Raw genomic sequence first — 25,644 nt, forward strand, 5'->3', positions numbered from 1 at the left:
CCCCCCCCCACCCAATTCTCGGGGATGATCACTTCACCCCTCCCCCCCACCGCGTGGCTAACAGCGGGGAACATTTCTGTTCAGCAGAGCAGGAAGGGGCACCTCTGAATAAAATGTCCCCTTAATAAAATTGCCCCATTTCAACCAGGTGACCGTGAATGATATCACTCTCCCGAGGATAACAAAGAGCGATAAGGAATGGATGTTGTCTGCATGCCAGCAAACACCGGGTCCATACGCTGCCATGCTTTGTTATGCAATGATTCCAGACTACGTGCTACTGGCCTGGCGTTGTAAAGTGTCCTACCACTGCGGACGGGATAAGGCAGCCCTCCCCAGAAACCTTTTGCAAAAGCTTTGGGAGTACATGAAGGAGAGCTTTCTGGAGATGTCCCTGGAGGATTTCCGCTCCATCCCCATACACGTTAACAGACTTTTCCAGTAGCTGTACTGGCCGCGATTGCCAGGGCAAATTAATGATTAATCATTAAACATGCTTGCTTTTAAACCATGTGTAATATTACAAAAGGTACACTCACCAGAGGTCCCCTGTGTGCCCTCAGGGTCTGGGAGCACGCCTTGGGTGAGTTCGGGGGTTACTGGTTCCAGGTCCAGGGTGATAAACATATCCTGGCTGTTGGGGAAACCAGTTTCTCCGCTTCCTTGCTGCTGTGAGCTATCTACATTATCTCCATCCTCATCTTCCTCGTACCCCGAACCCGCTTCCCTGTGTGTTTCTCCAGTGACTGAGTCATAGCACACGGTTGGGGTAGTGGTGTCTTCACCCCCTAGAATGGCATGCAGCACCGCGTAGAAGCGGCATGTTTGCAGCTCTGCCCCGGACCTTCCGTTTGCTTCTCTGGCTTTGTGGTAGGCTTGCCTTAGCTCCTTAATTTTCACGCGGCACTGCTGTGCGTCCCTGTTATGGCCTCTGACCTTCATGGCCTTGGAGACCTTTTCTAATATTTTGCCATTTCGTTTACTGCTACGGAGTTCAGCTAGCACTGATTCATCTCCCCATATGGCGAGCAGATCCCGTACCTCCTGTTCGGTCCATGGAGCTCTTTTGCAATCCTGGGACTCCATCACCGTTACCTGTGCTGATGAGCTCTGCGTGGTCACCTGTGCTCTCCACGCTGAGCAAACAGGAAATGAAATTCAAACGTTCGCGGGGCTTTTCCTGTCTACCTGGTCAGTGCATCTGAGTTGAGAGTGCTGTCCAGAGCGGTCACAATGAAGCACTGTGGGATAGCTCCCGGAGGCCAATGTCTAATTCTGTCCACATTACCCCAATTTCGACCCACTAAGGCCGATTTTATCGCTAATCCCCTCGTCGGAGGTGGAGTAAAGAAACCGGTTTAAAGGGCCCTTTAAGTCGAAAGAAAGGGCTTCGTCGTGTGGACGTGTCCAGGCTTAATTTGATTTAATCCTGCTAAAGTCGACCTAAACTTGTAGTGTAGACCAGGGCTGAGTGACTGGCTGAAGTAGGACTGAGTAGATTTGTAAGTTCTAAAGTTTTACATTGTTTTGTTTTTGAATGCAGTAATTTTTTGTACATAATTCTATTCTAATTCATTATAAAGATATCACTGTTTTTTACAGTGCAAATATTTGTAATAAAGATAAATATGAAGTGAGCACTGTACACTTTGTATTCTTTGTAACTGAAATCAATATATTTGAAAATGTAGAAAACATCCAAAAATATTTAAATAAATGGTATTCTATTATTGTTTAACAGTGCAATTAATCACAATTTAATCACTTGACAGCCCTATTTTAAATCCTAGACCGGGGTTCTCAAACTTGGGGTCGAGACCCCTCAGGGGGTCACAAGGTTCTTATATGTGGGGTCACAAGGTGTCAGCCTCCACCCCAAACCCCACTTTGCCTCCAGCATTTATAATGGTGTTAAATATATAAAAAGTGTTTTTAAATTTATAAGGAGGGGTCACACTCAGAGGCTTTCCATATGAAAGGGGTCACCAGTTCAAAAGTTTGAGAACCACTGCCCTAGACCCTTCTTAAAGGTCTCTCTTATGCCATTCACCTCACACCATTTGAGTGGGGTTTATACTTAGTGTGGTCCTATTTTGACCCTCCAGCAGACAGTCTCCTGAAAGAAATCAGCTTTACTCATACCACTGCACAGTGCAGACATAGCATCCTATTTAAAAGTCTAGAGGACCCTGCTTGTACCGTAGGGCAGATCCCTCCAGCAACCGCAATCACCACCAACACAGAAAGCAAAGTATAATTTCTAAGGATATGTCCACACAGCAAAGAAAAACCCAGGGCTGGCCTGTGCCAGCTCCCTCAGGCTCAGGAGGCTCCAACTGTGGGGCTGTTTCATTGCTGTGTAGACTTCTGGGTTCAGACTGGGAGCCCAAGCTCTGGAACCCTCCTGCCTCACAGGGTCCAGCTGTGGTTGACAAGTTGCTGTTTAGACACACCCTAAAAGTGTCTTAGTGGAATCCCGTATGGTTAACAGTTACACCCTGAACTCAGCCAGTTACTACTGTATGTAATTGTGGTTACATTTGATCCTGTTGCCTTCCAATAGCTAAGGTAAATTTTTGTACAGGGAGTAGGCATATTTTCATTACCTAGTCAGCCAAAGCAGACTTTAATCACTCTTTAAATGAGTCCATATATGTAAACCTAATAAAACACTGCACAAGTCATGAAGGTCAGTCAGATGTTTATTTAATGCAACCAACTACTGTTTGACAAGTTAGCGCTTTCCACCAACACGAGGAGCAGAAACTTTCACTGGCTTCATAATCTTTTGTTTAGGTGCAGCCTTTGTGGGAGCCTGTAAAGAGACATTAAACATGATTGAGGGAGGATGAAATTTAGTTCTCCAAACAAATGCTTCCATTTTTCGCTTTGAAAAGCTTTGCCAAATAATCATTTGATTAGGACATTTATGTCAAGTCTACTAGAGATAAGACACCAAAGAACTGACTGGCACTGCATAACATTGTCAACACTATATATATGCTGTATTACCATTACTCACTTCAGCATGGCCTTATCACAGTTTAAGCTCAAGTATTCATGCTGCTAATTACATGGAGGACAAAGTAGATGCTATTGCTTCCCAAAATAGGCATACATCAACACATTAATACAGAGTCACTTATGGGGCTACTGAACTAATTATCTAGCCAAAGTCTTCTCTCAGAGGCAGTTCACAACTGAGGAATCCTGATAAGATAGCAGTATTTTAAGTATAAGATTACTCTTTCAGATATTGTTCACCCTGAATAACCTGTGTTGAGCTTTAACACAAAGCCTGGGCAATGTGGTTTCGATAACACAGAATGCTGAAGTTTCCAGTTAAAACATTTTGCACTACCATATACGACCGTATTTCAGGATGCAATTAGACAGCACCTATTCATTGCCGAATGGATGTTACCTTTGTTGTAGAGGGTGTAGACTTCTTGGTTGCCTGCTTAGCCTTCTTGGCTTCTTTGGCAGCCCTGTTAATTTATAGCAAGAACTATAATGAACAAATTAACAGCTATTTATTTCTCCCACTCACCCAGATCGCTCCCTTTCAAAAGTGAAGCAAGTTCTATTAAAATAGGTGAAGTAATTAAAAAGTCCCCATGAGACTAAAACTTAAAAATAAGATATGTTGGCTCTCCTGTATTCAGCCACATGAAGCATCCCAAAAGGTTCACCAAGGCCCTTAGATTAGTTATATAACAAGACGCTTGAGTATCATGACACACTACATTTCCCATGCCCTGAACTGTATTTCCTCAGTATTTCAGAAATTATTTCCTCACCCACCTTGTCTCTCTATATTTCCTCACAAATTTTAATTAAATATTAGTAAAATGGCAAGTCTCGTTATGATACCCTGACATCATACCCAAGTATTGGGATAATGCTAAATTTTTAAAAGCTCAAGCAATATTAACAAATTTTATGTAATTTAGTATTTTACAGTCCCAAGCAATTAGTAACGAATCTCTCTAAGTTTGTTTTCAACAGCCTGCAGCATGCAAAGCACAGAGCTCTTCCACAGCTTAGGGATTTGTAAAGGAAATCATAATCCATAATTTGGGAAATATTAAGGAGATTGCTGCAACAGACTAGAGATTCTCACCTAATGGCTTGTTCTCGCTGGGCCTTTCGCACTTCAGGCTTCTGATTTCTCTTGGCCATTATTTCAGCCAAAGATGCACCAGTGATAGCCCTCTGGAACTTGACTGCACGGCGTGTGCGCTTCTTTTGTATTTCTTCCTAAAATGGGAGAGGTTTAAAATAGATTAGTGCTACAAAAAATTAAATAAAAATACAAACGAACAAAAAACCCACAAGGGGCAATTAGCAAAGTGGTTGCTGTGAAGTCCAAATTTATCTGCAGCTATCAAACAGTAGTATACAGAATTACTGTAGTACCTCAGATACGTCAAACAGGAAATTACTCTGTCTTGGCAAATATTGACTAATGGTAACGACTATCTCTACTTTATGTGCAGACAAATGAATCCAACAGTAATAGTCACTGAATTCACAGACCATTACAATGTATAGAAAATAGCTAGCTAAAAATTAAACTTTTTAAACATAAATTCCTTATGACTGACTAGAAACAGAATGCCAATTAGCTATATCCAGCTTATTTATTATAATGGTCATGGAATGAACTTCAAAACATACGATGAATCTTTAGGAAACACTACAAAACCTTCCTCTTTGACAAAAGCTTTCCCTGCATAACCAGAGTATCAGCTACACTGCTCCTCCAGACCTCTTTCCAAAGTCCTACATTCAAGAACAACTTTCTATAACCCCAAAAGGAAGACGAATCAGAGAGGCTGCTTGGACTCCGCAAGGGACTTCAACACTGCCAGCCTATTTTAAGTGGCAGATGCTCAGGTATCACAGTGAAGAGCAGCGGTACAAAACCATAAAATAACAGTTTTGTTCTTCCTCCTTGCCTGACATTCAGTGAAAAAAAATTGGAATAAAAAGTGCATCTTGTTACAGGTTAACTGGGGCCCCAGGCAATTGCCCTGCTTGCTGGCCCTGGCTTTTATATGCAGAAAAATAGTTGTGGCAGATGGGCCATGGAGGGTTTTGTTGTTTTTTTTTTTTTTTAAAGCATGTTGGCAGGGGAGGGGGAGGAGGAAGAGGCTCAGAAAGAAAAAGGTTGATAACCCCTGGTTGTAGACATACCCTAGCTATAGTTCTCTGCGCCAATCAAACCAAATGCTAGAAACCCTCCTAACTTACTAGGATTTTACAGAACACTTTCCATTATATGACTAAGATCTTTAAAAGCCCATGCACCTGGAACATAAATAAGGCCACTGGAAATACACACAGAAGAAATGCCACACTGTAGCCCTGATGAAAATACTTTTGTATCTCATAAAATTTCAACTTCACAGCCAAAGTTTTCAGACAGATGGGAGCATTTTTGATTTCGGCTGTTTGCAAAGATAACATTCTAAAACTAGTTTACCATACCACCACAAGCAGTGCATTTATAAAATTTCACTTTTAGAAAAACAAAACAATCAAAGTTACCACCTATGGATTAACCAAGCACCCCACTTTTTACAGATCAATTTTTAAGTCATGAACTGTTAGTCAGTTTGTCAGTCCCTAGCCCAGCATGGCCCTGACTGAGGCCTCAAGGCACTACTGAAACATACATTAGTAGTTTGTGCTCAACAAATAGCCACCTTTCAAATGTGAACCAACATAATACTATCTCCCAAAGACTGCAGCCATGGTGTCAGATTAACCAGTCTTCATTTCAATGTGCTTGTCATTAGCAAAGCTGTGAGTCTAAGCATTGGAACTACATGGAGATAGTGTCTGTGTGTGTGAATGTCTTCACAGTCATGAGGGCTTGAAAAACCTCTTTACAAACATGAAGGTTTACATTCTACAGAACTCAATAGTTTAGGCTCCCTATGATGTCCAGAGAAACCGTTCACTTACCTGCTTGGTAAACTAGATTAAACTTTCAAGTGAAGAATGGTTTCTAGTCAAAGCAGTGTTAGTCACAACACATGAAGTATACTTACAGACTGCCCTTTCTTGTGTTTGCGCCTGTACAGAACAGTCCAGTTGATCTGACGGGGGTTTCTCTTGGAAAGAAATGCAGACTCGCATTTTGCATTCAAAAACTGGAAAACCTGGGAAGTTGAACACATATTTTTAAGGCAACTTTGTGGCTAGTAAAATACCAACAGAAAACATAATTGTAGTTGTTAGGTAGCCTTTCCACATCACTGATGCATTAAAGCCTTCAACAATGTCTGACTACTCCAGTGAGTACAAACAGTTTTCCAGTACACAGGAACTGGAAGCAGGCAGTTATTTGATAAAACTAATGATTAATGCTTGAATACTGATCCCTGATCACACAATAAGGAGTGCCTGACATCAAAATCCCAGCTCTCATAATGTTCACATGTCAAGCTATGCTTTCAACAGTAGGCAAGCGAATGTGGCACCAATTGTGTAGTACAATCTATGCTTTTAAAAAAGCCATCCCCCACCTTCGGGGGGGGGGGGGGAGGAGATAATGCCAAGATAAAAAATGTCAGTACATTTAGGCCAATGTTTGCTGAGATTCACTACACTACTACTCAAAGGGAGTCAAACCTTAATGCTTACAGAAGAACAAAAGAGCTTCTGTCTCCAAGGAAGGAGCATCTGTCTGAAGTTGAATCTTAGTGACCCAGACACAGTGAACTCCATTCCACTCAGCGTATTGGCTTTGGCAGCACAAACGGGTGAATCAATCTACCCGGGATTCAAAACTTTCTACAGGGCCTAGTGATTTCAGACCTGATGCTTAAAGCCACCCCTTTCCCAACCACGAGTGAACTACTCTTTGCCCTCAGAACCTCAGGCGACAGCATGGATGCTGCCTGCTCCCGCAGCCCGCCAGACCCAGACGCACCACAGTCCCCTCGCCAGGGCGGCCGAGCTACGAGGCCCCAGCGCGCAGCCCTACCCGATAGGGGAGCCGGGGCGGCCCGTTCACCCAGTGGCCTCGGGCCGACCGCCGCTTCCATTCAGCAGCCGGGCGGGGTTCGAGCCCTGACTGGGGGGCCGCCGCTCGCAGGCCGGCTCAGCCGGTGCCACGATCCCGCGTGGGGGTGCGCTTGACCCCGCCCCCAAGCCCGTGGACCCCGCTCCGAGCCCGGCCCCTCACCTTGCCGTCCGTGCGGGCGTAGCGGCGGCCGTGACCCGGGTAGATCTTGTAGCCGCTGAAGCTGCACAGCTCGACCCTGCGGGGGAGAGAAAGCAGAGCGGGTTAGCGCCGCGGGGGAGCCCGGCCCGGCCCCGCGGGGGGCTCGGCCTAGAGGATGGGGCCGGATGGTCTCGCCGGTCGGCGGCACTTACTTCATGATGGCGCCGGCAGCTCCAACGACTCCAGCGGCCCAGAGAAAGAGAGGATCATGGGAAACTGCCTTCTATACCCGGCGCAGCGCACGCTGGGAAACGCGTGCCGCGCAGTGCGTCACGGGAGGACGCGCCCCGGTTTCAGTCCGAAAGGGACTTCCCCCCCACAAAACTCACTTAAAAAATGGCCGTTGGGGGCGACGCGGGGCCTCTGGTCTAGGGAGTCCGCAGATAAAATACCCAGAAATTATTTTTTTCCCGTGGCTTAAAGCAGCCAATCAGCGCGCGCGGCGCCCGGTTGCCTGGTGTCGTTAGCAAGTGGGAAGTATGGCGGCGGCAAGGAGCGAGGCGGCTCCGTTGGCTCTGGGAGCCAGGGAAGGTATCGGGGGCACTGGGGACCGGCCGGGTGGGTTACAGGGTTCCTGGGGAATCTTGGTAGCGGGGCTCAGGGGTTTATTTCGTGTCTTTTCTCCCACCGTTTATTAGGTTGGTCACGCGGTGCATCATGGGATATGTTGTTTTTTCCGCGGCACAGCCTGGCTGTTCACTCAGGGAGTGGACTACAAATCCCAGAAGGCTTTGCGCTCTCCACTCAACACTGCCCGTGAATGGGGCGCAGAGGGATCAGCTAAGAGGGTGGGGGGCTGTAGTCGCTCGTGGAGCCGGCTCCGAGCCGGTTAATGGGGGTGCAGCTGGGGGAAGGTGAAGGGAGTCTGGGCGAGTTGGTCCCTTCCCCATTCAGGACATGTCAGAGAAAAGGGGGGTTACCTGGCCTTTTCTCCCCTCCGCTCCCCCACAAAACAGAGAGACCATGAGACAATAGCACTGGTTGCCATCCACCTTCCCGCTGCCAGGGTAGCCCTCGCCCAGTGGTGCTGAAATCACCCTACGAGATGTGGCTGGGTTTCGGGTGTGGGGGAGGCTCTGTTGCAAGTAAGCAGCTGATATCCAGTCCCACAGGTATATGTAAATAACAACTAACAGTCCTAAAATATCCTGTTCACTGTTGGGGGGAGGAGCTTTCCTTCGTGAGTGAGAGAGCTTAAACAGAAGTTGTTTTATTTAAAAAAAATTAGGCCTTATTGCAAAGCTAACCTTATAAATAAGAGATATACCATGTTGTCCCCCTGAATTTCCAGACCGCTTTTATGTCTCTATTGCTATCATAGCTTTTTTAGTAGCATTGCCACTGCTGCTATTCAGAATTCTGTGGACAACTGTGAACTTAACAAAAGTAATGTGGGGTTAATTCTGATTCTGTTTGGGAAAGCGACCAGCTGTTAATTTTGTATTTAGCCGATCAGTTCAGTGATTGAAGACTGTTCTTTACCAACAGTCTCTTTTTAGCCTTAACATGGTTCCAGCAGGAGTATAAGGGTATGTCTACACTACGGGATTAATCCGAATTTAGATAATTCGAATTTGGGAAACAGGTTGTATAAATTCGATTGTGCGCGGCCACACTAAGCACATGAATTCGGTTTTTAACCACATTAATTCGGTGGTGTGCGGCCACACTACCCCATTAATTTAACCACATTAATTCAGTGGTGTGCGGCCACACTAACTCTAATTCGAATTAACAAAATCGATTTTGGCGCTACTCTGCTCGTCGAGGTGGAGTACAGAAATCGATTTTAAGTGCCCTTTAATTCGAATTAACTGGCTCTGTAGTGTGGATGGGTGAAGGGTTAATTCGGATTAACGCTGCTAAATCCGAATTAAAGTCGTAGTGTAGACCAAGCCTAAGAATATAGTCATACAGAACCCATATTGATTGTCAGAACTGATTGTTTCCTACTACCTCAGAGTTTGACACTAGAGGGCAGTGGTCTGCTACTGAGCTGATGGTGGGGGGGAACCAGCAGTGGGTAGGAATGGGAGAGTGGTTTACATGTGCTGTAAATAGGATACAGTCAGTACCTTCTCCTAAGCTGGACTAATATCTGAAAGAGATCATTGGAAACTGTAGATTCTGAAGCTTTAGTGGTCTAAGTTTCACTTATTTTGGCGACTGCCCCTCCTTCTCAGCTCTGTTACAACAAGTGCTTTTGTCTGGAATGTTTTAACTCTGTCCCCAGATTTAAGTGGTGGGTCTCAACTTTAGAATTTTGTCTTGCCCAAAATATATCTGCACTCAAGTGTTGGATACTTTTAGTGCGTACTGTTTGCTCAGGCTTTCCACTAGAGGCAGTGCTGGAATCTGGAACATTTAGCCCATCAGTTTCCCCATTTCTGGTCCTTATGGGAAAGTTAGTTTGATGCTGTGTAGAGTTGTAATATACATTACAGATGGCCAGAGAACAACTATTCTGTTTTGTGACAACTTTTAAGGTTTTGAAATTTGTTTTTGTTTCACATTGGAATAAAAACAAAACCTTTTGGACATTTTTGTGAAACAGAATTGTGTCAAAAAGGTCATGTTTCCACCAGAAAGTCCACTCGAAGATCATAAACCTTCCCATCAGAAACTTTGTTGAAATCTGTATCTCTCAAAACATTACAGCTTTGATGAAACAGCATTTTTCAAAAACAATAAAAAAAGATTTTGTCAAAAAAATCCCAACCAGTCTAGTATACATGCTCCCAGTTTAGGGGGTGGGGAGTGGGGAAAACCTTTCCAGCAACAAATGGGAAGATTTCTCTGTGTTGGTACTTAAGCCTTTTAAAAGAAAAAACTCCTTCCCAGAAGTTGGTGTAAATAGACAACCTTCCAGATAAAAAACAATGCAGTGTTATTTTCCTGAATGTGCAGACAGCCCCAGTACTTCTGCTGCTCATAGCTTTCCCAAGCAGCAGCAGAATGAAAATAATAAGACTCTGGTATGTTTTGTTACTGCTATTCAGAGTAGTGTCATGAATCTCCTCGACTTCCTATTAATGAGATTGCTCGCTGAGAAAGAATTACAAGTCTTTGTTAGCTCCTATTCCCACTAAATATAGTGATCCCTTTTTTGCAGTATTTCTCTTATGACTACTACAACAAAGGTGATCAGATTTTTTGAAAGACAAGGGATGTATTAAATTTTTCATTACGAGAATCATGGTAAAAGATGGTGAGTAGATTTGGTGACTGGGATGGAAAATTTTCACAGCATTTTTTCAAGGCTGAAGCCTTATAATATTGTTTGTAGAGCCATTATATCTACCTGTCAGTCTGAGATACTTATATGGCACCCATTACTTCATTATCGCAGTCTTGAATGTTTTACCTACCTCTACATACCTGTGAGGTAGAGAATTATTGCTGCTTTAGAAGGGGAACTGAGACGCATAGAACCTAAGTGACTTGCCGAAGGTCACACAGGAAAGTCTGTGGTGGAATATGGACTCCCAAGTCTCAAGGTAGTGTCCTAATCACTGGGTCATCCTTCTCATTTATTCAGTCTGAAATATTCATTTGACATAGTCTCAGAGATGCAAATGATAGAATTCAGTTATTTCTCTCTAGTCATGAATATAAGTCTGTTTATATTGCTTGCGAATTGGCAGCACACGTGCTTATACTCCTTTTTTCCCCTTTTCTCCAAGGTTCAGTAGTTAATTGGTCAGGCCAGGGGTTGCAAAAGTTGGATCCAACATTACCCTGTGATGCTGACATTCATACTCTAATTCTGGATAAAAACCAAATAATTAAACTGGAACACCTGGAGAAATGCAGGAACTTAATGCAGGTCGGTATTATATGATTCGAGTTGGCCATGAAATAACTTAACCGCACTGTGCTTGTTAAAATATTTCTATTACAACAATTAATTAAATGAGTTCTAAAAGTTCCTTTTTCATAGTAAACTAACTATGCAACTTCCTATATTTCTGAATGGAAAAGGAGATTTTTTCAGTGCAGTCCAGTGCAGGTCTGCAGCTGATAGTAGCACAAATTGTTTCCCTGGTTACCTATATAATTCAGAGAAAATTTATTTCATTGTCTAGTTAAAAAAAAAAAAATGCTGGTGCCTGGTACTCAGATATTGAGTGAACCCAGTTCCAAATGAAGTCAAAAGTAATCTTAATTCTGGTATTTCCTTTCTTTTGAGTGCTTGACTCAACCAGCCTCAGCTGGAGTATTGTGTCCAGTTCTGGGCACCGCATTTCAAGAAAGATGTGGAGAAATTGGAAAGGGTCCAGAGAAGAGCAACAAGAATGATTAAAGGTCTTGAGAACATGACCTATGAAGGAAGGCTGAAAGAATTGGGTTTGTTTAGTTTGGAAAAGAGAAGACTGAGAGGGGACATGATAGCAGTTTTCAGGTATCTAAAAGGGTGTCATAAGGAGGAGGGAGAAAACTTGTTCACCTTAGCCTCTGAGGATAGAACAAGAAGCAATGGGCTTAAACTGCAGCAAGGGAGGTCTAGGTTGGACATTAGGAAAAAGGTCCTAACTGTCAGGGTGGTTAAACACTGGAATAAATTGCCTAGGGAGGTTGTGGAATCTCCATCTCTGGAGATATTTAAGAGTAGGTTAGATAAATGTCTATCAGGGATGGTCTAGACAGTATTTGGTCCTGCCATGCGGGCAGGGGACTGGACTCGATGACCTCTCGAGGTCCCTTCCAGTCCTAGAATCTATGAATCTATGAATAATAACGTTCTTTTAACATAGATTTTCCATGTGTAATAAATAAGTATGTATATAGCACTTTCCATCCTTGGATTTCAGAGCTGTTTACAAAGAGAGTAACTATTATCCTTTTTTTTACATGTGGTGTAGCTGAGGTGCTAGGAGGTTAAGTGACTCAAAAGGTCACACACAATGGCACAGCTAGATATAGATGCCTATCTCATGACTGTTAGTGCTATGCCCTGTCACCAGACCATGCAGTCCTCCTTTCATTTGCACGCTCTTAAACAGGACCCTTCTCCGTTTGACCTATAGTTCATCCTCATTGTTCCGTTTTGTCAACAAACGTTTTATTGGTGCTTAAAAAGAAAAATACTACCAGTAGTTATAAAGGCATGAAAATAAATGATCACAAATTCCAATATCGCTTTTAGGGCAATCCATTTAATAGCCAGGCCTTTGCAACATAAAATGTAAGACTGTAGTCATAAGTGAGTCCTGTGCTAATGTATGTAAACTTCCAAGTTATAAATATACAACTGCTAAAATGAATTGAATGGTAAATAACCCCTGGAATATGATATAAAAATTTATTAACACAAGGAGAGGTTAAGAAAAAAATAAATGTAAAACAGGATAAAATACAAGAAGTAAAAGTGCTAACTGTAAAATTAAATGGCTTTACATTCTGACATTAATGCCGTGAGTCACTTAGGGCCTGATTGTGCAAATACTAATGTTCATGCTTAACTTTAGTCCCGGGAGTAGTCTATTGAAATGAATAGGGCTATTCATGGTAGTAAAGTTAAACACATGCATACGTGTTTGTAGGATCAGGGCATTGGTCTCCACAGGACATCTTTAACAAGTCCAAGTCCATCATTAACTATTATTGGAAGTGCCTCCAGCCAGACATGAATAACAGTCTTTTTGAGTCCCCTTATTAGCTTCCAGAGGAGAATCTAAACTAATATATGAAAGGAGTCTTTCAAGCCCAGCGCTCACAATATTGGCTTAGGATAACATTGTTTTAATTTGTGCTTTGACCATTTATGTAGGAATTTATCATTCCTAAAGCCCATACATTACATTTGGGATGGACTAGTATTTAGATATATTATACCTGCTTGGAGCTACAAATGCACTGTGAGTTCACACAAGCAAATTTGAATTCAGGTTAAATTACAGTAGAAAAACAGAGTAGTTAATCCTTTTCACAGCTGAACCACAGGTCCTGTTGTATCAGAGTAACTATAACTAAGACATTATCAGTTTTACTACTTGGTGTTGACATATCAAAAATATGTACAGATGATGGGGTCAGTTTCTCATGATGCTTCATATTAAAACATATATTGGTATCAGTACATGGTAGCTTCACCAGGGTTAAAGGGCAGTAAGTGTATTTCCAATATGGATTCAAGTTTTCTGTGAGTTTTTGATTGTAGAATTAATATTTGCCTAGATCTTAACGGGTGCTGACAAATTCATAGAGTAGAAAGTGGCCGTTATAAGTGGTCTGTATTTAAAACATAATTAAAAACTACTCTCTTTCTGGGGATAAAAACTATTTTTTGACAGTTGTGTAAAATATATTTTTTTTTTATCCTCCACTATGGTGAGGATGAGCAAGTAGATTTTGATCCTGGAATAGTACATTTTCATGGTGACTTTGCAAAGCTGATTTAAAATACTGATTACCAATTGCTAAATTCATTCCAGGTTTCAGTTCCTTTGTTTTCAGCAGGTAACAGCCCAGGAGAATTTGTCCCCGTTTGTTGTATGAGATTTTAAAAGAGTTTGATGAAGAAAGAGTCTGTACGGTTCTGCAGTTTGTCTTGTCCACGTTATTCTTTGTGTGAAAATGGAAAATCTAGATTGATGGTATTTTTGTTGGATTGGATATTTAGCTGTTAAATCAGAGCAAGGTCTCTGATAGGCTGTGTTGTTCATACACTTTGACAGTAAAAATAAAACGTTTCTTATATTCAACCTACAGCTGTCAGTAGCCAACAATCGACTTGTAAGGATGATGGGTGTGGCAAAGCTGACTCAGCTCCGGGTACTAAACTTGCCTCACAACAGTATTGGTTATGTGGAGGGGCTGAAGGATCTGGTGCACTTGGAATGGCTAAACCTGGCAGGAAATAACCTTAAGGTGAAATATTTATTCTTTGTAAGTTTTCTGAAATCTGTAGTTCAGAATGTGGGTAAATTGGAAAAAACATCACTACATAATCTGATTCTGTTCCCATTAAAGTGAATGGGAATTTAATGGGAGCAAAAATGGATCGTTTGTGTCTTTCCAGTCTCTGAATTGGAGAAAGGCCGTATTTGTGTAAGGGATCTCCTAGTAAAACTGACATAAATAATCGAATCCCAAAATATAAAGGGATTTGGGTAATCTTTTGAAATGCAGGTCATAAACTAAACTTAATAATCTTGTTTTTAATATAGTTGTATTAATAATATAGTTTTGAAATGGTACAATTTGTCCAGTCTCATTAGCTTCAGAAAAGATTGCAGAATGTTGATATCAACTTTTATTTAATAGAAAAAGAAAGTCTTAGAGTAATTAATATGATTATTTCTCTTGTTGTAGACCATAGATCAGATCAATAGCTGCTCATCTCTTCAACATCTTGATTTGTCAGACAACAATATACCTCAAATAGGAGATCTCTCCAGGCTTTTGTCTCTAAAGGTAAATGCTTCCTAACCTTTCTGTCTTTGGAATATTCTTGCAAAAACCAGTTGTGATAGTAACTCTAAGCAGATAGCATTTTTCATTATCCATTCACTTTTAAAAGAATTTTAATTAATCACCATAATCGCTGTACTACGGAGGTATGTAAAAAATTATTATCCCATTTTAAACATGAGATGGAGGCAGAGAATTTGTGATTCACTTGTGAACAATCTGTAATTTTGTCCCAGGCCACATAGTGAATTGGTATGAGTGTAGTGATGAGAACTTAAGTTCCTGGCTCCCAGTTCTCTTTTCAGACTATGTCTACACTACCACGGTAAGTCGACCTTCGCTACGCAACTCCAGCTACGTTATTAACGTAGCTGGAATCTATGTACCTTAGGTCGAGTTACCGCGGGGTCTACAACGCGAGGTGTCAACGGGAGAAAATCTCCTGTCGACTTACCTTACTCTTCTCGTCAGGGGTAGAGTACAGGGGTCGACTGGAGAGCAATCTGCAGTCAATTTGCCAGGTCTTTACTAGACTTGCTAAATCGACCGCTGGTGGATTGATCTCAGAGCGTCGATCTCCGCAGTAGTATAGACCTGCCCTCAGAATAAACTCCTCCTCCTCCTCTTAAGTACTGGATCAGGACAAAGCAATTTCTGCTACCTCTTTTGCACTGAACTATCTGCATAGGAAAAAGATACATTTCCAAATGTACTTTAAAAAATATCGGTAGTTAGAAACTTTAAAACCATACATTTTATAAAGGGAAATTTTGCTTTTAAATATGAGACTCTTTCAAGGTATTACTATTTTCCCTGACTATAACAACCAATAATCTGTTTGCAAACACTGGCAAAGCTTTACATTGTCATTTCACTGTGTGTGTGTTCTGCACTGTTCACAAAATTCATGTTTTGACAAAAAAAGCATACATTTCATTACAATACTTTTGTTTCATAGACTCTGCTGCTGCATGGAAATATTATAACCTCACTTCGTATGGCACCTGTTTGCCTACCTCAAAGTCTGACTATTCTCTCTTTGGCAGAAAATGAAATCAGAGACTTAAATGAGGTAAGAAATGTGGAATATTTATCCCCAAATTTTTACTTACAGTAAAAAAGGATAGCTCTTTTGAGAGCAAAGTATCAAGAATGTAAGTAAAACCAGCTTTGCTTTCTCAAAATATACTAGACTACTGGGGTTTGTTTGTACTAATTTGTTTCTGTAGTAAAGATTCATGCAGTGAACAACTACACAAACCAGCTGATCCTCTGGTTTGGATGTTTTCCTTAAAACCAAAAAGAAATGTGTTGGGATGGAAGTTTTAACTTTCAGCTGTCATTTTTCTCCTTCCTTGTTTAATTGCTCAAAGATACCCAAAGTCCACTCCAAGGGCCAGATGTTGCCTACGAATTGATAAAATACTTCTCCTGGTTTTTCTTCCTGTATCTACAGAGTGAGGACAAATCTGATCAGCTGTCAAAGCCAGCTGAGAAATCCAACAAACAATTTCTGTTCTCAAAGGATAGGTTTGAAGTGCACATCCTGGACCCAAACTTTCCTAAAGTTTGTATTTGTAGTTTTGGTTTGGGCCCATCTCTGTTCTGTTCTTTTACCATGAAACACATGGCAAATATTTTGGCTATATTTCAGAGTAGTAGCCGTGTTAGTCTGTATCCGCAAAAAGAATAGGAGTACTTGTGGCACCTTAGAGACTAACAAATTTATTGTAGCATAAGCTTTCATGGGCTATAGCTCACTTCATCGGATGCATGTAGTGGAAAATACAGAAGGAAGATAGATAGATATAGATATATACACACACACACACACACACACACACACAGGGAACATGAAACAATGGGTGTTACCCTACACATGGTAAGGAGAGTGATCAGTTAAGGTGAGCTATTGTCAGCAGGAGAGAAAAATAACTGTTTCTAGTGGTAATGAAAATGGCCCATTTCTGGCTATAGTTGTTTATTATTTATTTATTTTTTATTTTATTTTAAAATAAGTAGTTGCTCCTGCCAAATTGTCAGCGTAGCCTTCGTGGTGGAGGGACACCTTAGTTTGGGCAGATGTACATTCCTCCGTCCTTTTCCTTAGAATCACATGGTCACAGTCCATCTTTTCTACTGATTGGCCTGACAGTGGTAAGACATTCTTCTCTCCTGTGCTGATACAGAATAACACAAATATCTAATCGCTCCATACATACCCGGGCACTGAAAGGAGGTGATTCTTTCCAAAGGCCATGGGGGTTGCTGTGTTACAGGAAAGTGGATGGTTAGATGGCAGTGGTGTTCACAGTATTGTTAGTACTTCTTTCTTTTTTGAAGTAGTGTATGTGTTGCAAGCAAAAGTTATCGCATCTATAATGCTGGTACTCTGCCCAAGATGTCTAACCAATGGAAATACATTACGTTTTCTAAACATGCAGTAGTTCTCTTCTGTCAACAAAGACGTCCTTTGTTACAGATTTCTTTCTTGGCTTCCTTTCCTGAGTTGGAGCAGTTGTCAATCATGAATAACCCTTGTGTGATGGCCACACCTTCTATTCCTGGATTTGACTATCGGCCATATATTGTCAGCTGGTGTCTGAATCTTAAAGTTCTGGATGGATATGTGATTTCTCAGAAAGAGAGGTGAAATAATTTTTTTAATTGCTCTTTTCAAATTGGTTAATATGTTTGGATAAAGTGAATTAGTATTTTATTTTTGCGTGAGTGGAAATGTATCTCCAGATCAACTGCACTTATCCATTCTGTCTTTGTTTGTTTGCTACTATATGTTTCAGTGTACAGGAAAAAATACTCATGCTTTGTCATGATTCATTTCATTGTGAATAGATAGTGCACAAAATACAAGCTGTTCTGGACATGGTATGTTTCTGCTTAGTATATCGCTGCTCCCTGACTGGATGAGCATAACTCTTAAGGTTTACAATGTGAATACTCACAATTTAAAATTCACTGTGTACTTTCTATCAAGATTCTGCAATATATGCTTATAAAGTTTGTTTCAGTGAACCTTTCTGCTAATAAACTCATTCATCCATATGTTTATAGAATACAAAAAAGGGGCATGAACACAGGTGAAGCAAATTCATTTAAAAAAAATGAACGGAGACTGGATGGGTGAAGAGCATTGCCAGCCCATGGGCTAGAATATCAGTTGCAGAATAGATCTTCTGCTTTACGGCCCCTTTTTTGTGAGAGATTCTTCATCAGCTCCTCTGAAAATCTCTGTTTCTCTGGCCTTTGTGCAGGGGACCATGATTTGCATTTATATAGCAAAGGCACACAGTAAAAGAAAAGTTACGAAGAGAGCTTAGCAATAAGAAAATGACTTGTATACAACTATGATTTTATACCAAGACAATGACTGTGCGTTTTTCCCCCCTCCCCAGTTTGAAAGCAGAATGGCTTTACAGTCAAGGTAAAGGACGATCATATCGACCTGGCCAGCATGTTCAGTTAGTCCAGTATCTGGCCACTGTTTGTCCTCTTACCTCTACATTTGGTCTCCAGACTGAAGAGGATGCCAAACTGGAAAAAATACTGAGTAAGCAGAGGTGAGAACATTTTAGCTTGAACTATCGATGGCACTTAGTAAGTGCTATTCTATTCAACTGAGGAATTTTAAAGATAACCTAATTAATTTTGACAGTTTAGAACCAGGTCCTGCAGGCCCTAACTGTTGTAAGGTGGCTTCAGTGAAACTTCTTGTATGAGTAAGGATTTGTACAATCAGCCCCTTGTTTTAGAATAGTTTAACCAATTGTTTTTTCCACAGAATAGCTGGTAGTTATAGTTCCCTTATGCACCACTAGTTTAATTCTTATTTTAAAAGACAGTTTTTCAAATTACTTGGATTTTGTTTCTGTTTAGGCTCCACCAGAAGCAGCTGATGTACCAAAGCCAAAATGAAGAGCCGCCTACATCCTCTACTCCCAACAAAGTGGTGCCTGCTATATATGAACACAACAGTCCAATCCAAGGGCCCCAGATAATTCTTGAAAGTGGTAAGATCCAAATCTGCCACTGTTACCTAATCTGAGTTGGTGATGGGAGCTACTGTTCACTGTGGAAATTAACAAAATAGCTGTTTGCACACAAATAACTTTGTGAAGGGAAAATTAGCAATGTAGTCCTACTCTGGAACGGATCCTTCAGGTCTTTGTATTTGTTTGGATTGTTTTTAACTTAAGTAATACAGGTATTGGTATACTTTGTTTTCTAATACCACTTTTATCACTTATTGAAATCTTGAAAATAGTCACTAATGGGATTAATAAGTAACTCATAATAATACCTTCTATTAGCTCGTTACTTCTGTTATGTGCCTACTACTTTTTGACTGTTCTGTCTAGTTAGACATTTCTTCTTGTGAGGGACAATTGCTTACTGTTTTTGTATAGTATATAGCACCCTGGTATATAGTGGGGTTCCCTGGGTGCTACTGCAATATCTATGTTAAATAATCATATGATTGCCATTGTTCGCACTTCAGATCCTATTACTACTCAGTAAATACTTGGGTTGATTTAAATAAATAAATTATATATTTAAATATTGTGTAGTCTAAATTTGGCTCTCTGTTCATCTAGAACCTGTTATCCAAAGGAATTCTTGGGTTGGACCAGGCTCCAGTGATGACCATTCCTACGCAGTTAAGAATGTCTTTCCAGCTTCAGTGCAAGCTGAAAGAAGCTGTCGCAAGGAGCTGTACCTGGAGGATGTACAGACTGACGAGGACAAATTGAACTGCAGCCTTCTGTCCTCAGAGTCTACTTTTATGCCAGTTGCTTCAGGACTGTCTCCAGTATCTCCCACTACAGAATTAAGGCTACATGGAATCAATTTGAACCTAGAAGATGATGATAATACGGTGATTGTATTTGTGAAAGAGGTCAATAAAGTTGAGGATGATAACAAGCAGGAAAAGACTTCTTGGATTACAAAAGAGTGTTCCATCAAAGCAGCAGAAACTGTGGAAACTCAAGAGGAAGATAATGAGGATGGAATATTGACTTCCCCATGTCCAGCAACAGTCACTGCTAACCCAACTGCTAGTATTAATGACTGTTTAGCATCTGTTGACCAAGTTCTGTGCAGCCATCTCAAGCCACCATTAACGGATGATGAACCATTAATTAAAAATCTTTATATTGACCAAACTATAGAGAGAAATTCTATTGATGCATCAGCTGCTGTTGACCAAGATGCTGAACTTCAAAGAATGAACAAAGCGGCCACCAAGCTTCAGGCCTGCTGGAGGGGATTCCACACCAGAAACTACCATTCCAGAGCCAAGGAAGTGCGTTATGAAATTCGGCTAAGCAGAATGCAAGAGCATATTGTTTTCTTAACTGATGAAATAAGAAAGTAAGTCGAAAGTCTTATTTTATGTTCTTATTCTCAAAACTGAATTAATGTAATCAGAACAGAAAAAATACCTTGTTCTAATGCATTTCAGAATGAGTATAAACTTATCTTGGCTTATGGAACTATTTGTATGACTGTAACTCTATACACAGTAGGTCTTGGTATGCTAACACAGAACTACTATGATCACAGCAGGAGTCAGCTTTCTCTTCGGTCTCCCTTATCAGCATGAATGTAACTCCCCTCTCTTCACTATAGCTCTATCTACACATGTTTAGTTAAAGGGAAATTTTCTCTCTTCTTCATCCTCCCACATTCAGGGCAATAGACTCTAATATACAAGCAAAATAAGATATTCTCTTAGAGTTCAGCGAGAGCATGAATGGTTCTGAATGTGAAAGGTGGTGTTCCAGGATCCTTGCTGAGATCACAGTAAATCAGTGTTGGGGGTATTTGGTTTTTTCATTTTGAATATGAGGGTTTTCTCTGAAAAGTGACTGTGTAACAAGGCATCATAGGAGTCTATGTTTGTATGATTTCATCTCAAAGTTGCTCAGTTTACAAGATTATTTTCTGTCAGCCCTGTAAACTCAACCTGGGATCTGAGTGAGGCTCTAGGATCATTCCATCTCATCACAAGTAATAAAGGTTCTGAGAGTCAAATTAAGCCCTCAGTGACACCTGTGAAATCCCATTGCTTTTGGATGATGCCTTTGGTTACATATGTGCAATCCATTAACCTATGGTTGGGTTTGAACAGATGCATGCAGAACCTTTATTACTGACGTTGATGCATGAAAAGGGAAACATCTCAGCTTGGCTCTTGGAGATTAGTTTGAGTAATGGAGCTAGAAGTTAGAAAAGCATTGGCTAAAGTGAGAAAATTTTATACAAAACCAATGAGACACAATAAAATACAACCTCATAATGCCACTTTCACAGTGTTACTTTACAGAAGAGAACCACACTTCACAGTCATTTGTTTGTAATTACCCACATCTTAAAGCTGATGGGAAGCAAAATTGACCTGGCCTGGCCTGGCCTGGTAGATCCCTTATTAGAAAGTTGTCGGCTAATAGCTGTTTTGTCTGTCACTAGCAATTTGAAAATGTGTGTAAAAACCCACAGTGGGTTTCACTTTTTTTCTATGATTGACCAAAGTAATGGATGTATCTGTGAAAAGAGTTCCACAGGAGGAAGAGAGAGCTCTCTGATGGGGAGTTCTATAGAAACAGGTAAACAGTTAAACAGCATGAGGACCCTATGTCCTTCAGATACAGAGGATGTTCAGTAGACCATGGAGAATAGAGTACAAAAAGCTTTAACAGTGAGCAGGATAGTAGTTTTCTCCAACAGTATTTGAAGTCTGTTCAACAGCTAAAAGATGCTGATAAGTCAAGTTGCAATATTTAAATGTTTGCTCTGTAGTATCTTTCAAGAATAGCCTCATATAAAATTGTGCTTTTATACAAATGTACTGGTATTGTCAACCAAAAAAACCACTGCTTTATTTCAATATTTAAAACGAAGTATCTTGGGTGTGTGTGTAGATTAAAAAAAGAAAGAGAAGAAGAAAGGATTCAAAAACTTGTACAAGAGGAGGCTGTCAGATACCTTTGGAACCAGGTAAGCTTCTTTCTTTCTTTCTCTCTCTCTCATTTTCCTCTTTACAGATTAACTAAAAAGCATGCTTCTAAATACATATTCTTTTTAAGTATGCAAAGTATAGCTCATCCTTGCAAAACTGACCTTGCACGCTAGATGCATTAGTAGAAGGTTATCTGCTAATTGGCTATAAGGCCTGCCATTAGCATTCTAGAAAAAGTATGCAGAGCTGTCTGCAAAATTAGAAACTTATATATGTTTTAATAACTAAAAATAAAATCAATTTGGAATAAAAGTAAGGAGAAAATACAGGAGAAGGTAAATGAGTCAAGTGGAAGCAAATGGGAAGCAAAACTGACTTGGCATGGTGGATCACTTACTAGAAAGTTCTGTTAATGGCTATATTGTCTGCCACTAGCAGTTTGAAAATGTATGTAGAAACCCACAGTGGGTTTAGTGAAAGAATAACTGGCTATTGCCACAGTATTCTCTGAATGACTTGAGAAGATTATGAAACCATACTAGTTCTGAAGGCTACACGTTGTTCTTTAACTAAATTCTAAAGCTAAAAGGTTGATGCTACATCTTATAGGTGGACCTCTTTCAAAGAGTTGAGTACTTCTGTAGTTGTAGTACCAAGACAGTGAAACCTTTATATTCTTTTAAACATGTGTTGTCCCTTCTTAAAATTTTCCTCAATGGTTTGGTTTCGTTTCTTTTTTCTTTTCCTTTCTTTTCCCGTTCCCTTTTCTCGCCTCCCCTTCCCTCCCCTCCTCTATTTAACAGTGGGAAATGAAACTTTCCCTTCTTTGAGACAAAGTGCACTTACTTTTTATTTAGTCCTTGCATCTTACATTGAATATTAGATTGACTGGCCAATTTACAAAACATTCCTAAGAAACAAAGTGCCTTTATTTCCCTTATTTAATCATGATTTTTTCCCTATGGTTTACAGGTTAGATCCCTTCAGCAGTGGCAACTTTCAGTGAACCAAAACCTTAGCACTTGGCAGCATGGTGTTTCTGCATCAAGTACTTTGTGTCCATCCAAACAATCTGTCCAGTCATCCAGGCTCAATCAAGAAACCTCTCCTGTTGGTAGTTCTACCTGGTTGGTTTCAGCTACTGAAGCTCTTCATGAGAAAACTTTACCTGAGTTCCCAGACTCTGGCTTTCACTCCTCCATAACTGACCAAACTCATGTTAATGACTCTCATGGCTCTGAAAAGAGTTCCACAGAAGGAAGTGAGAGCTCTCTGATTGGGAATTCTATAGAAACAGTCAAACAGTGTGGCGATCCTGTCTCAGAATGTATTTCAGATACAGAGGATGTCCAGGCAGACCATGAGGAATGGAGTAAAGAGAGCTCAAATAGTGAGCAGGACAGTAGTCTTCTCCAAGAATACTTGTTGTCAGTTCAGCAGCTAGAAGAGGCTGATAACCAGACAAGTTGCAGTGATGGGACAGAAAGGAGTAGGCCACAGACAGCTGCATCAGCAGAAAAACCGTATTCTTTGTCTGATGCTGTTTCTATAAATGTCTCTCAAGACGTACCTTCACCTGCACAAAATGAAATTAATCAGACACCAGAAAGTTGCAAATTGAATTCAGGAGTAGTGGAAGGGAAGCAAACAGAATGTGATGCTTCATTTCAGGTGCTGCCTGTTGGCATAGCTGTGTAGTAGGCTTAGCTCCATGGAAAATTAGGGAATACAGTTATAGTTTGTTTTTTTGCCATTTATACAGAATTTGTATTCTTTTCATATATTTTATTCTGGATTCCTAGACCCATGTTACCAGAAAGGCTTAACTTTTAATAGCATCTTGCTAAATCTTCTAATTGAATGTTGATGCTAACTATGCTAAACTGAAATGAGCAAAGCTCTCTGGTGGACATTACGCACTTTATTTCTTAATGACTCTTGTATCTTAATAACTGGTTTTCATAAAATATAATTCAAAGGATTATGATTTTTTCCTATTGGCTCAATTCAGCTAAAGTACATAAGTCTTAGTAAGTTTTTATTTTTCCTAAAAGTCAGAGCTTGAGTTTATGTTCTGTAAAAATAAGGAAACAGCATGGGGAAAGATAGAAATAGAGGAAGAATGAAGACTATCTGTGCATGTATCGGTATAAACTGACAGGAAAAAGGACAACTCAAGAATCCCTTGAGTTTCTGTGGACCCGAACTTAGATATCTGTCAAGATTTTCAAAAGTAAGTGCTCTAAAACTAGAATCCCAAGTTACTGACAGGACAAGTTGCAAGTGATGGGGCGGTAGGCCCGAGACAGCTGCATCAGCAGAAAAACAAGATTCTTTTATGTTTTCTTTTTAAAAGACAATTGAAACTCCTGAGTGCTCTGCACCTTTGAAAATAGGCCATTTATTTAGAAGCTTAAATATGGACTTAGGAGAGTCAAACTTTAGGGATGCATTTTTAAAACAAGTCTTGACCCTTGTCTCCCATACGACCCAATCGTGCTGTCCTTTCTCAGGTAAGACTCATGCTAGAGTCAATGGCAGTATTTCGTGAGTAAGGGCTCCAAAAGGACCTAGTGACATAAGCATATACAGTGTCCCTCTCTGCCAAGTGAACCGCAGCAATGTGTGTAGGAACAAGATGAAAACATAGTTCTGGAGGGAGCCATACTGGTGTGGTTAAAGTGGGAGGCTTGATGACCTGATTAGAAGTATTGAACCTCCACAAGGATGGCCCTGTTATCTGCTGGTATCTCAGGTGTAAATATTAGGAGGAAATTCCATGAGTTGAAACTGTTTTCTGCCCCATGTTGTTTTTTTTCCCCATGTAAAGGAGCATTAAACATTTGACACTAATTGGTTTTAAATATTAATTGTAAACCTGTGTGTGTCTGAATGTGCTGATTTAGTTTTGCTACACCTTCCTTTTAAACTCTGGGGAAGCAGTGACAGCAGATAAATTATAAATGGCAGTTAGGCATAATGCAGACCCCACTTTATCCTGTTATACCTCATTCAGGGAAATAAAATAATCTTCAGTATGGCACAAAAGTAGCAATAGAAAATTATTGTGCCATGTAATCGGGAAAGGTCATCAGTAAAATAAAAAAAATCAGCAAATGCACTGTAAGGCTGAACCTCCAGATCACTAGTATTGCATTTTGCAACATGAGCGATCGATGCTTTTTGAATTATTTGTGTGAATTTCTCTGAGGTCAATGCAACTAATCACATGAACAAAGATAGTTTTCACAAGGTCAGCTATTGCTTCTTTAAATGTAAAGTGATTTTTCCAAACATGTCACCCTGTTAAATTCTGGAGATTATTATTTTTTAAAGGCCTTCATTCCCGGTCCCTATTAGGTCCTGAGGATGGAATTCACCCCTGTGCAGACAGCTGGCAGAAGGCCAGCGAACCGCTTGAGTCCCCAAAATAGAGCTGAAGTGGAACTCAAGTAGTGTATGGGCCTTTTACCAGCCCTGTGCACAGGTGTGAAGTTCACCTTGACAGAATAAAGCTTATCTTTATATATAGTACAACCTTCTTTTTTTCCAAAAGTCTTGGGGGATGTTATATAAGTATTGGGTAATCTGGGAATTCTTGTTGTAATTAAGAAGCTAGGGCACTTGACTCTATTTTGAATGAGAACATTTAGATAATTGAGGGTGAAGTATATTAAATATACATCTTGCCACCTCATGCTAGTTAAAATATATCTGTAGTGTAATTGGGTTGGCATTTAGTTGATCTAAGGAGATGTGAGATCTTTACTTCCATTGAAATCAATGGCTGTTGGAGATCTCTGCCTCTTTCAGGATCGGGCCCTTGGGGGGGTGGGGGGGTTTGTATCAATCTGGTGTGGAACTCTCATGTCTCTCTTTAAAGGGACTTGGAGTGTACCATTAAGTGTGAGAAGATTTCTCTCCTGTACACGAAACAGTTGCCAAATCTTGAAAGGAATCACGAAGTGGTGATTGGGTGGAAGTGTCAAGTTCACTCTCTCTAGTGACAGAATGT

General features: G+C 40.6%; 2 protein-coding genes across 2 annotated transcripts; one reads left to right on the forward strand and one right to left on the reverse strand.

Moving 5' to 3' along the window:
• Positions 1 to 2,684: 2,684 nt before the first annotated feature.
• On the reverse strand, positions 2,685 to 7,495 carry RPL24 (ribosomal protein L24). The gene is made up of 6 exons (XM_024216512.1): positions 7,390 to 7,495; positions 7,199 to 7,274; positions 6,060 to 6,170; positions 4,124 to 4,260; positions 3,425 to 3,488; positions 2,685 to 2,815 (listed from the first exon to the last, which is right to left on the reverse strand). Exons 1-6 carry the CDS (start codon positions 7,392 to 7,394, stop codon positions 2,735 to 2,737), a joined length of 474 nt encoding a protein of 157 aa, XP_024072280.1. The 5' UTR covers positions 7,395 to 7,495; the 3' UTR covers positions 2,685 to 2,734.
• Positions 7,496 to 7,691: 196 nt separating this feature from the next.
• Positions 7,692 to 25,421, forward strand: CEP97 (centrosomal protein 97). The gene is made up of 11 exons (XM_024216511.3): positions 7,692 to 7,768; positions 10,921 to 11,063; positions 13,949 to 14,107; positions 14,552 to 14,653; positions 15,609 to 15,722; positions 17,133 to 17,299; positions 18,064 to 18,228; positions 18,545 to 18,678; positions 19,264 to 20,041; positions 21,592 to 21,667; positions 22,602 to 25,421. The coding sequence occupies exons 1-11, from the start codon at positions 7,717 to 7,719 to the stop codon at positions 23,325 to 23,327; spliced, it is 2,616 nt and encodes an 871-aa protein (XP_024072279.1). The 5' UTR covers positions 7,692 to 7,716; the 3' UTR covers positions 23,328 to 25,421.
• Positions 25,422 to 25,644: the final 223 nt, after the last annotated feature.

This window comes from Terrapene carolina, unplaced genomic scaffold (assembly GCF_002925995.2).
Source record: "Terrapene carolina triunguis isolate 2854851 unplaced genomic scaffold, T_m_triunguis-2.0 Scaffold558, whole genome shotgun sequence".
In the NCBI taxonomy this organism is placed as follows: Eukaryota; Metazoa; Chordata; order Testudines; family Emydidae; genus Terrapene; species Terrapene triunguis.

Excerpts from the sequence above, each read along its gene's own strand:
- CEP97 (XM_024216511.3), top strand. The coding sequence starts at position 7,717 with ATGGCGGCGGCAAGGAGCGAGGCGGCTCCGTTGGCTCTGGGAGCCAGG. Across the intron at positions 14,108-14,551 it reads TGGCAGGAAATAACCTTAAG|ACCATAGATCAGATCAATAG; the intron begins GTGAAATATTTA and ends CTCTTGTTGTAG. Across the intron at positions 21,668-22,601 it reads TCAGATACCTTTGGAACCAG|GTTAGATCCCTTCAGCAGTG; the intron begins GTAAGCTTCTTT and ends TATGGTTTACAG.
- RPL24 (XM_024216512.1), bottom strand. Across the intron at positions 4,261-6,059 it reads AACACAAGAAAGGGCAGTCT|GAAGAAATACAAAAGAAGCG; the intron begins GTAAGTATACTT and ends CTCCCATTTTAG. Across the intron at positions 3,489-4,123 it reads CAGCGAGAACAAGCCATTAG|GGCTGCCAAAGAAGCCAAGA; the intron begins GTGAGAATCTCT and ends ATAAATTAACAG.